Here is a 15,639-nt window from a genome sequence, read left to right on the forward strand (position 1 = left end):
ATTTGAGGATCAGGGCAGACCACCTTATTCCCAATGGTGATGTTTGGTTCACCATTAGCTCCAAAGGATCACCGTTCGTTTTCAGGACAAAATTCATCAATCGGCTTTGACAATCTCACGCTTAACTTTTTCTTTGGGCCTTTTATATACAATCCAAATTATAACGGCAGAAAAGACGGTCGTTACCAGGAATGGGCCTTTGTGCATTTGCTGCCACAGTCAAATCTAGGTGACTAGGTGACGCTAAGCATGTTCAAGGTAAATGTGTAATCTCCGACTTAAAACTGGCATAATAAAAAATTCACTGGAAGTCTACCAGTAGTAATGACCATGTTTCCCATCGACCAGCTAGTGTACACTTGAAAACAAATACACAACCTGCTCAAAATGTTCAAATTTGTACTCTATCCACATCGGAGGCTAAATTTTATTCTCTTTACACCAAACATCTTTTGATTAATGGGCCAGTTCTTTGTTTTTACAACACAATCCTATCGTGTAATTTCAGAAGAAAAAAGCACCTCACCTCAGTTAGATTTCTCTTCTTTATCAGATTGGGAACGTGGGCCAGGGGCAGAATCAACGAAGAACTCCTCGACTGAAATCAAGGTCGAGCTATTAGTGATGAAAACCATTTTAACATACATTGAAAAGACTACTATATAGTTTGAATTGAAACTTGAAAATGGGAAAAAGAAAAGAGTATCATACTTTTTTTTTAATAACGGAAGATAGACTACACAACACGGGGGTAGCTCTCCCCCAACAATCACACAAACAAAAAGAAAAGAAGGAACTATCTACAACCCCATTTAGACCCCAACCCATGGCCTGCAATAGCCAACCAATTTGTACCATTTATTTTTGGTTTTAATAAATGGAGTGCTCAAGTCCTAGTTCTCACACAATAAATGGTTTTCTCAAAAAGAGAAAACGAACTAGTGTAAACTGTGGACATCATTTCACAATATAAAGTTGGGTGAATTCATTTCACGGTGCAAACAGGACTGAACTCACCATTCAATAGGGGCCCCAAATAGATTACTACTCATCAGGAAATTAAAGATCACCTATATCAAATCTATAATAGCATTCTATCAATAAAGATAATTGGATCTGGATGGATCACTACAAATTTTTTATTCACCAATATCTAAATGACACCCATTGATTAGCAAATTTCAAGGTGTTCTTTCTATATCGTAATGTAGTTCGGCAGATAACTTGCACAGAAAAAGTTCATATTTCAATGATGGAAAATGATTAACTTGAGGAAAAAATGTATTAACTGGGCAATCAATATTAAACATAAAAAGGAGACAGATTGTTACCTATGTCATCATGTTCTGGGGAGTCAAGCAGAATATCTGAATCAGATGGCAGGAAGGGAGAACCAGGATAGTTACCAAGAGCTCCGAGATCTGTAAACAGTTAAAAAAACATAACATATTTAGAAAATTAAGCAAGATTGAGCATAAGACACTTTTCAGAAGCACAATAAGTCAACATCTCTCTGACCCTGAATCCTAGCCTCTCTTTTCTGACCCTGCCCCACCTCTTTCACAAGGCAGACCAAGTTTGGTTTAAAAAACAAAAAGTAGGGTTGGTTCAGGATAAATCCAATCCTTACTGAACTCAACCTATTGTCATCTCTATTTTTTAGTGTTAGAGGGATAAAAACTGAACATACAAAGTTTTAAATCGACCAATTAAGATCAGGGGCAAGATTACCTCCTAAGTTGGACAAATCAGCTGTAAGATCTGAGAGGCTGAAATTCCAGGGAATCTGAGCCAATGATCCAAGGGGGTCTCTAGAATTTACAGAGCTACTATCTGCTCCTAGTTGCATCCCCATCGAAGTTGCAACATCAGATGTAAATTCTGTGTCCAGTGCTGCTGTGTCTACTATTCCTGATATATCTGAGGGGGTAAAGGGGAAGTGGCCACTAGTTGCTGATGCAGGACTCGAAGCCATCTCCGACATGGATGACATGACACTGCTTGGGGGCATAAGTGGTCCCACATTAGCCGTGTTGCTGTCCATCATGGTACTTCAATAAAGAGAAACAACTGATGTTAGCAAAGCTTATGAATAGACATATACACACAAAAATAAAGAAATCAGTTCAAAAGAAAAACCCAAAAAATGTTTAAAAATGGTGTCAAATATTATCAGGCACCTCACGCCATATTGTTGAGACACTTGAAAGTTATAAAAGAGGGCAATTCCTTGTGAGAGCTTTAGTGTGCACTTAAATCACCAATTTATGAATAACACATAGGATAAAGTGATAAACCATCACATGTGATGATAAAAAAAGTATAGAAGTCCTTTTTCTTAATACAAAAACAGTTAGATCAATCTGGGGACATTTCTTCAAGAAATAAGAGGTGTGTTGGGCTATGCCTAAGTCTGTGAAGGAGCTGTTTATGAGTTGGAGATTGGAGGGTCTTAGCAAGAAAGGCAGATTTGTTTGGAATACTATTCCGCAGGCTGTTCTTTGGTCCATTTGGATGGAAAGATACAATAGAATTTTCTGTAATCAATCAAAAAGTCCAGATGAGATTGTGCAGTGGTGGGGAAGATTTGCTCCTGGGTGTTGGTGAATGAGGAGTTCAAAAGTCAGAATGTTTCTCTCCTACTTTGTACTAAATCATGGATGTTCTTGTAATCTGTTTTGGGCCCAAGAAGATCTAGTTGGCCTGAGTCTTATTGTAATCTGCTTTCTCTCTGAATAAAATTACTTTACCTTTTTTCCAAAAAAAAAAAAAAAAAGAAAAAAACAGTTAGATCAACAGATAAGTAAATTGCTTAGACCTGTTTGTAGTTTGTAGTAAGCTTATTTGCACTTTTATCGATCAATAAGAATATTCCTGAAAAGGGTTGAGCCAACAGCTAACATGAAAACAAAAGACCCATCCAGATCATTTTAGCACCCTACTGAACTGATTTTTTCCCCACTCCAATAGGGGGTGAAGTGAGTTGGCTCCACTACTCTAATAAAGCAAGCCTTATCCTGATATGGTTCTTCCAGCAAAAGATCAGCTAAGAGAGGAATGAATACTTTATATAATCAGCATTTAACAGTAAGAGCACTTGATAAATGAGAATGAAAACTAAATCGATCATAATGAATGCAAACAATATGTTTGAAAAGAAATGCCACTAAAAGGTGGGTGATTAAAAGTCGTTTGATCTACTCAGCTATATGAGGAAAGGTCCTCACTCATTCCCAGAATTCATCCGAATGGGCTGGAAATTGCCTGGTGCTGGGACTCCATTTACCACATGACAGCTGGATATGCCACAACCAATGGAATCATTATGGGGCTGACCTGGAGGTGAAATTTGAGGCTGCTGCAGGACGGGATAGCCCATAGGTAAATTGTTAACTGCACTGCAAACAAGTTGGCATTGAATAAGAATGGTAAAAGAGATCTAAATTCTAAGATACTAGAAAATTGAAATTAATACTTAAATAGAAACTTGAACTACCTAAAATAACTGCAATGACTTTTCAATGATCACAAAATGAAGATTCTTTCCATTTCTTTGCACCAATAAGCATTGATTGAAATCACAACTAAGGTTACTAAACATGAACCAAACTATCTTAACAAGAGCACAAACATGAGAAACAGGAACCAAATTGATGCCAGAATGATTAAAAACCTAATGAAAAAGGGAATCATTAAATGAGAATTTCAATTGGTAAAGTTTGGGCAGTAAATGCATGTAAATCCTGGTGAAAACAATATTTGAGACTTGCCAATATGCAGTTTTAAGTATAATTTTGTGAAGCACAACCATGTAATGCTAACCTGATTACTTTCATGCTTATAGCAAATAGTTTGGAAATTAAGACTTTCTTATCTTTGAAATATAAGGAATACTTCAGAGCTTTCACTTATTTAGCAGACCATGGTGGAAACTTTGACATGAGAACTTACCAGGCATTGGGTGGATTCCATTTTGAAGTGGAGCAAGTGGGAGATTTGGGGGTACAGGGTACTTTATCAGGCTACACTGATGGTCAAGTAAACGATTGAATAAAATGATCTGTTTTTTCAGCTTTAGCCTTACATGATATGCCTTGAAAAAGTCAGCATTTTCTTCTTCCAGTTTCTGCCACACTGAAATAACAAAAAAGAAAATAAAAAGAAATATATTAGACGATTCTGCACTTAGAAAGGTCAGCTGAAGAAGACAATCTTTAGATTCTGGTTTTGGTTATATGGTTTGAAGAGTGTGCCTGCCCCTGCTTTTTTCTATGTGAACATGGTGCTGACAGGCATGGCACGAGAGAACCACAACAGAATGTAATAGTTAAAAAACCAAAAGTTGAGTTAAACCTAAGAATATATCAGTATTATAAACATGCAGTGATCAGCTTTATTCAAATCTGATCATATTTGCTCTCAGCATTAAATTATATATTGAGTGATATTTTATCAGCTGCATATAAACAATGACAATTCTACAGCCCACAACCTCTAGCATGGAAATCACTTGTATTAAGTGCAGGCAAACTGTTGCACATGATGATATCACTACGCGGGCATTGCATGTCAGCCACCATACACAGAAGTGGCCATTAGGCACTCACCCATACTAATCTCATGCACAGCACATGATGCATCAAGTGTTTAATGTGATACAAATATATAACATGTATTATTTTAAAAAAATATTTTGCATGACATATGTAGTCAAATAACTAATAGATGGGCAAAACTATTTCAGCAGTCCATGCCTGAACGCAAGAGACCTGGCAGAGGAAGAGGTAAGAGAGATGGGGGGTCAAGAAAGAAAGACTTCAGAGCTGGAATGACTTTAGCATTTCTATATGCAATATCTAGTGTGCAAGTGGGTTTTATCCTTTTTCTTTTAATAAACGGATTCTACCCTTTATCAAGGATTAAATGATGATGATGATGATGATAATGATGGTTCTACCATTTTTATTGATAACAAAAACTTAACTAGTAGAAAACAATGGGATAAGTTACATATGGTATTGAACATCAAACAGCTCCCACTAAGCAATCAACTGCTTACAGACATTAATACTGTACAGAATAATTAACTCTAGAATATTGGCTCAAGTATAGCTAATTCAAAAGGACCATCCTGACAGGAGACCCTCTGCCAATGAATTGATGGACCTTGCAAGTTGCAATCAATCTGAACGAAACATTCCATCCAGAAACCAAGATTCACCTCTCTCTAGATGAAGTTTCTCAGACCATGGTCAATCCACACAATCTGACATATTTAATAACCATTTAGAAGTCATCTGCTAAAACCGAAGTGAAAGCACCGGTCTGAGATACTGCAAATGTTATGGTTTCCTCCAATAGTTGCGATTGCTCATTATCCCCAAGTGTACCATGATACTTTTTTATTAGTAGATGACCATGATGTCAATCTCCTGTAAAACACCCAACAAAGCTGAACTTCACCACTCCCTGTATTGTGCTTCATGTAATGATTGTCTCAACTTACATTTCTCCCAGCCACCCCACAAAGTGAAGTGCAGCTTTTGAGAAAAGAATTAGGAAACTTGACATATAAGAATATGTAAATCTGGACTCTTAATCAAATCAAAAGCACTATAACCTCCATATGACAATCTATAACCATACATCATTAAAAAATCGCTAATTAAAAATCTAGAAAAAGTCCACAACAGTTAATACAACATAACTAAAAACAAGCAACAATAAAAAGCTTTTTAGAAGTTAGTAGACCAATGTTTAGGCATGCCTTTGCTTTTCTACAATAAAAGTTGGAAAACCACTACTACTGTATAAAACACATAACAATATATACAGGTGACTAAAAAAATAAAAGTAGAAAAAAGAAATACACTCGGATCACACTTGCACATGAGCCCAGGCATGTGCCTAGGCACACCAAGTGAGTGCCTTTTGAAACTGCCATGACTTGGGTTCAAGTGAGGCAGTGCATGAGGCTCCCACCGATGTGGGGTCTAGGGAGGGACAGATGTATGCAGCCTTATCCCTGCATATACAGAGAGGCTGTTTCCAAGTAGGAAAATGCACCTCGCCTGTGTGCCTAGCTGTGCCTTTTAAAATACTGATTTCTCCTCTCAAATATGAATAGCACCTTTAGCACTCTACATGATCATTCCTCTTCTGGTGGGCAATGAGAAGATCCCTAAATAAGCATTGAAAATCAACATGAGGGTTACATTGACATCCAAAGAGGTGCATTAAGCAACAAGTGCAGTGGCATATGCACAATGGATGAAGAGGTCCTTGTACATGATACACATTGGGCGGGGGTAGCTACCTAGTCCTCTTCCTAGATTGGAGCATCTCATATGTATTTATTTTCATTTGCATAATTTCATGGAGGAAGATTCTTGTTCTAGTGTCAAATGATCCATAGAAATGGTTTTGGAAGGACAAACTGGGACCATCAAGAATGTTCATGGAGCATGAGAAATCAGTCCTTCCAAATCAAATGCCCAAAGCCCCCAGTCATTACTATAGGGTATAAGAAAACATCCCTTGAGAAAATCAATTAGGGATGTAGCCACAATGGCATGAGATCCCATGAAGTACCAGATTGGGTGAAGTCAATACAACACAGGTAGGTTTAGTTCAAGGATTGTAAGATGTTGCACAAGAAAGCATTCCCTCAAACATATATCTTCCAAGCAATGTGACCGTTCACCAAGATGAAATCATGCTTGATAAATATGAGAAGTGGGAAGAATGGCCAAAATCAATTTCTTCAGATGCCAAATCACCTTAGTAGAAGCAGCATTACAATGACAACTTGAAACTAAAGGGTCTAGTTGTGCCTATACTTAGACAATATTGCAACATTTGGCACATGGCATGCCACTTCCTGTAGCACCTTGATGATGCTCCAATCCAAAGTCAGGAAAAGCTTTGGTCATGCTACTCATAAAACAAATATCACAGGAAAGCGCACATTCAACAAGGAGTCATACGTTTCTTTTGATAATAGAAGAATGAGGAATCTACCAGTTTTTTCTTATGTCTACTATATTTCAAATTATTTATGTAATTAAATGTTATCCATTGCCAAGATTTTTGCATGTTATTGTGCCAAGCACTTGTAGGCACCTGAGAATGTTTTAGAAGCACAAGGTGCAAGAAAAGCACAAGGACTTGTAGCAAGGTACAACATAATGCACAAATTTTTGAAAAAAAAAAAACAAATAAAAGAATACATAAAAATACAAACCTAAATTTTAAAGCAAATTACAATTTTTTTTTTATCAATAACTGTGAAATGTATTAATTAATATTAAGAAGAATTACAAAGCAAGGGGCCTAAACAATCTTAGGTCCCTATAACAGTCTATGAGCAGCAAATATAATTACAATAAACCCCAAAACAAAGAGTTCCTATTAACCCCTTTGCCTAGCTAAACCATCTGCCAGTGAGTTTGCACTTCTCTTAACCCATTTGTACTGAATTTCAACATCCTTAGTCAGCCACTTAAATTCTCTTTTTTCATTGCTGTACTTCCATATCCTTGAGTTATCCTCTTTTAACCAATTCACCACCACTTCAGAATCTCCTTCAATGATCAGCTTACTGATTTGCAGCTCCTTGGCTCTTCGTACCCCTTCAAGGGCTTCAAGAATCTCAGCCCTCGAGGAGTCTCCTTCCCCAATTGGTCCTGAAAACATAGCTAACAGATTCCCACGTTCATCTCTTATTGCTCCCCATATTCCAGATGGACCTGGATTAGAAATACTGCTGCCATCAAAATTCAGTTTAATAAAGCCGTTAGGTGGAGGACTCCAACAAGAAAGTGATGCCTTCTTAGCTGAAGCTAAATCTGCAATTTCCTTCAAGTTTTTTACCAGCTCATCTACTGAGAAATCTGCAAACAAAACCAAAGTTTTCAGCCAATGTATCACCCTAATATGGATTACCTCCAAAATTACTTCCAAGGTTCTCTCCTTTTCTGAGAATATCCGTGAGTTCCTCTCCTCCCAAACAGTCCAGCATACTGCAGCCCTCATACATCTCCACATAAGATACATCTCCACATGTGAAAGAACCGGAGGGGCTGAGAGACCAAATTCTACTGTTTGTCTTTGTTGGCTCTAAAAAAAACCCTTCAAGAATGGATAGCAAGGATAAGATACAAACAAACTCTGTCTCCCTGATTTCCCTTCTAAAGCCCAAGTTCCAGCTGAACCTAGAAGTTGAGTTAAAAGGAACAAGGAAGGAGGAAACTGGTTCATTTTTAAGAGTGGAAAGAGTGAAAAGACTCGGAAATTGGTCTTTTAAAAGAGAATGGTTCATTTTTAGGATTATTATGAATTTAGAGTCTATGAATATGTATGGACGTTTTACACAAAAGCAATGAAATATATTGAGTTTTCTTCAGCTTATGCTAGCTATGGTGAGTGATTCCCACGCCCTAGAGTGATTCCAGGTATTTTCCCACTTCTTTCTCTCCCTAATTTCTCTCTTCTTCCTTCAAGAAGTCATTACAGTCATTAATAGCCATAAAACTCTGATCGAGAAGACCACTCAACATTTTCTAAGGACTAGAACTGAGTTGGTCCTACATCAGTTGGTATCAGAGCCAAAGTTATAGGCTGTTATCATCATGGCTACATGTAGTGGCAAACAGTATAGGGTCGGTTGACTAATACACAAAGAGATTCATTGATTTCTACCCTTTGCAAGAGAGTTGAAACCCTTGAAGCACAAGTAAAAGAACTTCAAGAAGATAAAAAAGAAGAAATCCAGCAAGAAGCACATCTAATCAATGAAAGGGATGGAGGACGAAACAACAGAGCTGTCCATGAAGATGATAATGGTGAAGATGAAGGATCTGTTAATCTTAGAGGACAACAAAGAGTTGCAAACTGCACAAGGGTACCACCTACACAAGCTAATCGAACCCGAAATGCCCATCTAGGGATTGATCAAGAAACATCGCTCACAAATCTATTTGATGAGATGATGGAACAAGATGAACATGGTGGTTATGTAGATGATATAACCAAGAAGGTAAAGGTGGATGTTTCTGATTTCAATCGAGATTTAGACCCTCAATCCTTTTCGGATTGATTGGCTGCACTAGAGGAATATTTTGACTGGTATGACATGACTAAAGATCAAAGGATCAGATTTGCACGTATGAAGCTTGGTGGTCATGTTAAAGTATGGTGGAGAAGCATGGAGCGACGATTGAAGAATAGAGGTGATGGTCCTATTTCTACATGGTCAGAAATGAAGAAACATTTGAGAGACAAGCACCTCCCAATGTACTTCCAAGATGAGTTATATGAGGAATTGACTAACCTCAAGCAAGGTACACTATCTGTAGTTGAATACATGCGTAAATTTGATGAATTATCTATTAGATGTGATACTACTGAAAGTGAGAGACAAAAGTTGGCTCAACGCAAGAATGGACTACGGGCTGAAATCAAGAAAGAGATGGTAACCACTCGAGACTTTGACTTAGAGGATGCCTACCAAATTGCTGTCAAAATTGAGAAGAGTTTAAAGCAAACAAATACAAGGCAATTTATATCACAAGCCGGGGAGTATGCAGCTTGTAAGCAAGCTGGTGGGGGAAAAACTTCTAGGCCAGCATATTCCAATGCCAGCTCTAATAAGCCTAGTGGGTCTAGACCTTATCAAGGGGCTGACTATACGAGTAAATCAGTTGCTAGTGGTGTTACTTAGAAAAAACAGCCTGATACTAGCTGTTTTAGATGTGGAGGAAAGGGCCATATGGCTTACCAATGTCCTACCAAAAGCCTTAATATCATTTATGAAGATGGCATTGAAGCGGTAGGTGACCCAGGTGATGACTTAGCTGAAGAAGAGGATTATTCCTTCATTGATGATGATGCTTTAGATGAAGACAACAACTATATTGGTGTAGAATTTGAAATTCAGCTAACCTAATTAACCAAACTTTCTATTATTATATGCAATATATAATATATAATATGTAAGATATAGTATATAATATGTAACATATAATATATAATATATAATATATTATATATTTATACATTAATATATAATATAATAAAATTTGATTTCATAATATATATTTTATAATGTATAATATATACAATAAAGTATATATTATTAAAATTCAGTTTTAACCGAAATAACCGAAAACCGAACTGAATTTCGGGTTTTCTATAATTCAGTTTTGATTTGGTTTTAATTTTTTTAGTTCAGTTTTTAAATTTTCGGTTTATTCAGTTTGGTTTTTAACCAAATAAACCGAATGCTCGCCCCTAAGACTTATTCTAGAAAGAAGAAGGCCTTACAACAGGTCCTGATATGGCATAGTGATGGTACTTGGGATTTGGACTGAATTGAACACCAAGGGTAATTTTTGTCATTTTATAATTTTTTCTGTAGGGCCCAATAATAGGATTTGATTGTCTAGTTATAGTTTGTTTATGTTTAAAATTTCAAAGTCATTGCATAAGTAGGATTAGAGTTATTGAGTCTTCTTTGAATTGGAGAAACATGCCAGTTAGTTTTCAGTGGGTTGGCAGGTCAGCAAATGTTTTGGTTGATTTTCATGCTAAACAAGGGGTTTCAAGGGTTTCTTTCTATTGGGCTACTTTGCAAACTGATTTCTGTTTAGTGTGAGTTTTTTGCTTTCATCCTTAAAGAGGAAGTCACATCTCATGCCTCTTCTTAGACTGTTTGTATGCTCACTTTTTATCTATTAATGATAATTTCTTTCATTTATATAAAAAAGGCTTTAAGAAGTCAACTATGGGGGGTTAAGATTTAGATTTTGAACTTAAGAGAGCACTGTGGCTAAAATTTGAACTATTAAGGTCTACTTTATCTCAGACTGGATAGCATAAAGTTCAAGATAAAAATAATTGGCTGCTATTCTGGTTCTAGAAGGGAGTTATTGATTGGATGCTGCTTCTTAAATCCAACCAAAACTTTTGAATTGGTGCTGATGAGTTCTGAATCTATGTTTCATTCAATCTTTTGAATGCCTATACTGATATTATGATTCTAGAAAGGAGTTATTCTTTCTAGAATAGGAATTCTAGCTAGGCAAGGGGTGAATAGGAATTCTATTTTCTGAGCTCAGATGTAATTGTTCTTTTTCTTTTTGGGTGTCTTTCGACATACTTGGGAAGTTAAGATATTTTAGCTCCCCTCTGTAAGCTTATTCTTCTTTAATGAAATTTACTGTTAAAAAAAAGAGTTATTCCTTGCTTGGATGCTGCTTCTTAAACTCAATCAAAGCTTTTGAATTGGTGGTGATTCCTCTAAATAGTTCAACAAAGGTGATGAGTTCTGAATCTAAGTTCCATTCAATCTTTTGAATACCTATTTTGATATAACAAAGCTTAACCTTGGATCCACACAAAGTAAAAAAAACAAGCAACATAATTTAATCAACAAAAGGTCTATGACCCCTTCCAGGTTCAGAAATGTGTATAATTATTTATTTGTGTGCATGGAGTCTTTTTGTTTAGGGGTCAGGAGTCAAGGCTCTAATTGCCCCCTATAAAGGTTTAACACTTAATATCTCAACCAATGTTCAAAGTATCGATACGCCCGATATGCCGGTAGAGGCTTATTCGGTAGCTGTTTCTTTTTTTCAGTTTTTTTTTTCAAATCTGGTTCAGAGGGGTCGGTTTAAGGAACGTCCACCCCCTGAACCGGCTTAGACCCCTGAAACACCCCCTGTAGGGGCGTATCGGGAAGCTCCCGATACGATATGCATCGGTCGATACTTGATATGGCCCAATACGTATTGATACTTTGAACCTTGATCTCAATTAATAAGAACTATGGTGGCTGTGCCTCCATGAGGAATAACTTTGTGATATAAAAACAAACCAAGAACTAAATTCCATACTACCAATAGCTGGTAGCCAAATCCATTGCAACTTAAGTGGACTTACCCAAAGTCGTAAACCCAGGCTCTATTCTTGCTCGATTTAAGAGGGTTTTTACAACTTCATCTTTATTCATATACAACTGTAAGCAACGTTCAATCAAATTCTGGACCTGCAGATATCACACAATATTGTAGAGATTAAAACTAAGAACCTAGATTATGAAAGGAGTTATCCACTTGAAAACCTTTTTGGAAATAACAAACCTTGCCAAGTAATCACGATTTGTCTTACCAGTTCAATATCTTCACGAGAAACCTTCTTACTATCAGTGCTTGAAATGGGTATTGAACCTGAATCTGCTACAGGAGCCTCAGCAGTCGTGTTATTTGGTTGGTCAATTTCAGATTCATGTGACACCTGAGCTGAGGGTTGTATTTCTTGTGTGCCCTGTGAATCCTGAAGGAGTTCTCTTAAACTTAGTTATATACAACCAATTAATGAAGAAAGAAAATTTAGAAAATAACTCTATAAGAGGAGGCAAATTTAGATAAGTGGTGGCTATGAATTTTAACTCTGCCAGTGTGAGCTTGTCTTACACTTCCGGTCTCAAACCCAGATAGAGGGTTGTGCCAGTTGGCAGTTGGCATTTAAAACTTTTACAAAACTTTTATGGTCAAGAAGAGCCTACCCCATATAGTTTGAATAAGGTTTAGATGATGATGTGGTGGTGGCTACGAATGTTTAAGGACAAGATTAGATGCATTGATGGCCCTATGTCAACTGAGTTCCAATTGGTCACACAATTTGGTCAAGACTTGCTGAATTAATTCTAATTTTTCATAACCCTAAATATAAATTAATCTGCAAGTAAGTAGCAACTACAGTTGGAAAGTACTGGATCCTCAATATCAATGCCCAAATGAATGAACATGACCAGTCAGTACCTGGTTTATTCAAGTCTAATATGATCTATTAAAGCTGACTTATTCATGGCAATGGACACACACAAGGACAGAAATGTTGAAGTTGATCAATGTAAAGAAGAGTAGTAAAAAAATATGATATCAGTACCTCTACAGCCTTCATTTCAGAGTTCAGATCACTGAATGTTTGAACATGTTATCTCTTCTCAGTTTGTAAATCAATCAAGATTTACAATTCTCATATGTTTGTAGCAGTTTTCACCTGGAAAGATTAAAAAAAAAAAAATAGGGATTCACATGGAACATGGAAGGAGGATTACTTCATAAATTCAACTAGTAATGTAGAAGCTCCCAGTGATGTGATCATAAATTCTCATATGTATGTATGTATGTAAATAAAGACTTTATCTATCTTGTGAAATTCATTTATCTCGTATCATGTTTTCCATTTGCTGATTGATCGGATTCCACCACATAAGGAAAACAGTGAAAATTTTATGTTTTAGCTACTAGCTGGAAACTGCAAGGTGCCAACCGATTGAATCCTGCCTGCACCTGGGTTGGGGGGTTTATGGGTCTACCTTCTAACCCAACCATAGTTGTCAAGGCGATGCCCAACCATAGTGTCAAGGCGACGCTTAGGCAACAAGCGCTTATGGAGCATCATCTCACTTAATCACCAAGCTAATTTCTACATGGCACTATGAATTTTATATTCTTAATATTTCGAAAATATAACAATAAAATAGACACTACTAAACTAAAATATTCATTTTGTGAGTTTATATACTAATTTCTTTTTATTATTTTCTTATTTGTTAGGGTTCAATCAACACATGTTGGTATATGTTGTCTTGAACCCTCAAAGATATACAAACATGAACCAATAAGCTAGGAAGAACTTATATTTTGTCCAATAAACAATATTATTTTCTTTTCCTTCTTCTTTTCTAGGAAGAAAACAGGGGCTTTGGCCCCAATATTTTCTGAATTTTCTTTTATTTTCTTTTATTTTCCTCATGAATATGTTGGCTTTCTACATTTGAATGAGTTATATATTTTTTTTTATGAAACTTGTAGATAATTATTAATGAATGATGGTTACTAGTTGCTATGAAACTTAGGGAACTACCCTAGACACCACAGGGTTGGCCCCTGTCACACCTAGAATTGCCTTGGCGCCTTGAAAACATTGTTTGGAAATTGAGCTACTGCTCTCAACATCCACCACTGTGACAAGTGAACCTCTTACTTGGGGGTTGTTTTATTTAATGAAAAAAAAAAAACTAGGTTTCAATGGCCAACATTGTTTGGATATTGACCCACTGTTCTCGACATCACTTGGGAAAATGCTCAAATAGGACTAATATTAACCATAGTTCCACCGTTCCACAGGCGCCAACGCGAAGTAGGGAACGCCTATCGCTTGACTCTTTAATATTAGGCCAACTCTTTAACTTTCATAAGAACCAAAAATCATATGCACTTCAAATTTGCAATAATCTTCATCAACTACTAATTTTATATTAAAACATAGAAAATCATGGTATTCATAAGAAATTGATACCGATTACTAATTTACATTATTTAATTTCTTTGTTTGCAGGAAATTTGCAGCCCTTTCAAAACAGGTAAACGGTTGAGACATGACAGATAGAGATAGACAGAAAAAATATAGACAGAGAATGAGAGAGTAACCCTCTTCAGCTTCCAAATGGTTGAAATTAAAGAAGGAAGAGCCCTTTTTAAAAGGAATACAGTCAGAAAATAGAAGAAGAACTAGAAGAATGGATAAGAAGAAGAAGAAGCGGCGTAATCTGCTTCGACGTCGATGAAGAAGAAAGGGGTGGGAGACGAATCCCTTGTTCCAACGTCCGATAAGAAGAAGAAAGAAAAATCATACCTGACATCGCCCTGTCGCGCGTCAGATTTCAAAGTTATCGAACCCTAAAAATTAGCAAGAGAAAAATTATATATAAAAAAAAGACAATAGCAAGAGAAAAGAACAAGTCCGACTCTATACCGGAAAAACTTGCAACCAATGAACCGGTATCATAAAAGTGATAACCAATGACGTGTGGAATTAAATAAATGTTATTTATGGGTAGGGTTTGATTGATCAAACCTATCGATTTCGGATCTCCTGTCAACAAAATTCGAGTTTGGATTGACTCGCAAAGAAGACATCCCATTAACACCCACAGTACATCTCAACCGTAGATTGATAACATCCCTCGTACTTGTCACGAGGAGATATTACTAGTGCATGGTAGGATGTGCTCTGGGGCGCGCTGAATGAGGATTCAATACAAATTCACAAAATTTGTTCCAACATGATGACACCATCCTATTTATGGTGGATCCCATTTTCATGGTGAGATGTTGGTGGAAGAGTATTGGAACGTGTTGTGCTGGTAGAGCACTTCATTAAATTCTATATTGTGGGGCATTTTTATTTTTTATTAATATATAAATTTTATTAATTGAATATATCTAATAATTTTAATAATATGAAAATTTGGGGTCAAATGGATAATTAATTCATGATGTCATAATTAAGTAATAAAAAAATAAAATAAAGTATTAAAAAATTGAATACATCTCTAGTTTTATATATTCATCATTTTAAACAAAATATACATTATAAATAAGAAATATTTTTTATTAATGATGGAAATTAAATACAAAACTAAAAATTAATCCACAAACAAAATTATTTTTCTATTTGGATGGGGTTTAGGGTCAATATTTTAATGTTTTAAGTCAAATAGGTCAATCCATAATGTTATGATTAAATATTATGAATTTTAAGAAAAAAATACAAAAAATTAATAAAAAT

General features: G+C 36.1%; 1 protein-coding gene across 2 annotated transcripts; it reads right to left on the minus strand.

The window, feature by feature from the left end:
* Nucleotides 1-300: 300 nt before the first annotated feature.
* On the minus strand, nt 301-15,105 carry LOC148879639 (uncharacterized). 2 transcript variants are annotated; one of them, XM_088961237.1, is made up of 10 exons: nt 14,926-15,105; nt 14,704-14,747; nt 12,949-13,062; nt 12,169-12,333; nt 11,941-12,046; nt 3,952-4,134; nt 3,228-3,393; nt 1,732-2,051; nt 1,332-1,421; nt 301-598 (listed from the first exon to the last, which is right to left on the minus strand). In XM_088961237.1, exons 3-10 carry the CDS (start codon nt 12,961-12,963, stop codon nt 528-530), a joined length of 1,116 nt encoding a protein of 371 aa, XP_088817363.1. In that variant the 5' UTR covers nt 12,964-13,062; nt 14,704-14,747; nt 14,926-15,105; the 3' UTR covers nt 301-527. The 2 variants fall into 2 exon arrangements, with proteins under 2 accessions (XP_088817363.1, XP_088817362.1); XM_088961236.1 differs by lacking the exon at nt 14,926-15,105 and adding an exon at nt 14,824-14,924.
* Between the last annotated feature and the right edge of the window lie 534 nt (nt 15,106-15,639).

Source organism: Nelumbo lutea, chromosome 1, assembly GCF_056320005.1.
Source record: "Nelumbo lutea isolate HS-2025 chromosome 1, American lotus-T2T, whole genome shotgun sequence".
Lineage (NCBI taxonomy): Eukaryota > Viridiplantae > Streptophyta > Magnoliopsida > Proteales > Nelumbonaceae > Nelumbo > Nelumbo lutea.

What these genes read in the sequence shown, in the direction of transcription:
- LOC148879639 (XM_088961237.1), bottom strand. An exon ending in CGGATGAATTCTGGGAATGA is followed by an intron (nt 2,052 to 3,227) that starts GTGAGGACCTTT and finishes TCTTTATTGAAG; the next exon opens with TACCATGATGGACAGCAACA. An exon ending in TGATTTGTCCAACTTAGGAG is followed by an intron (nt 1,422 to 1,731) that starts GTAATCTTGCCC and finishes AACTGTTTACAG; the next exon opens with ATCTCGGAGCTCTTGGTAAC.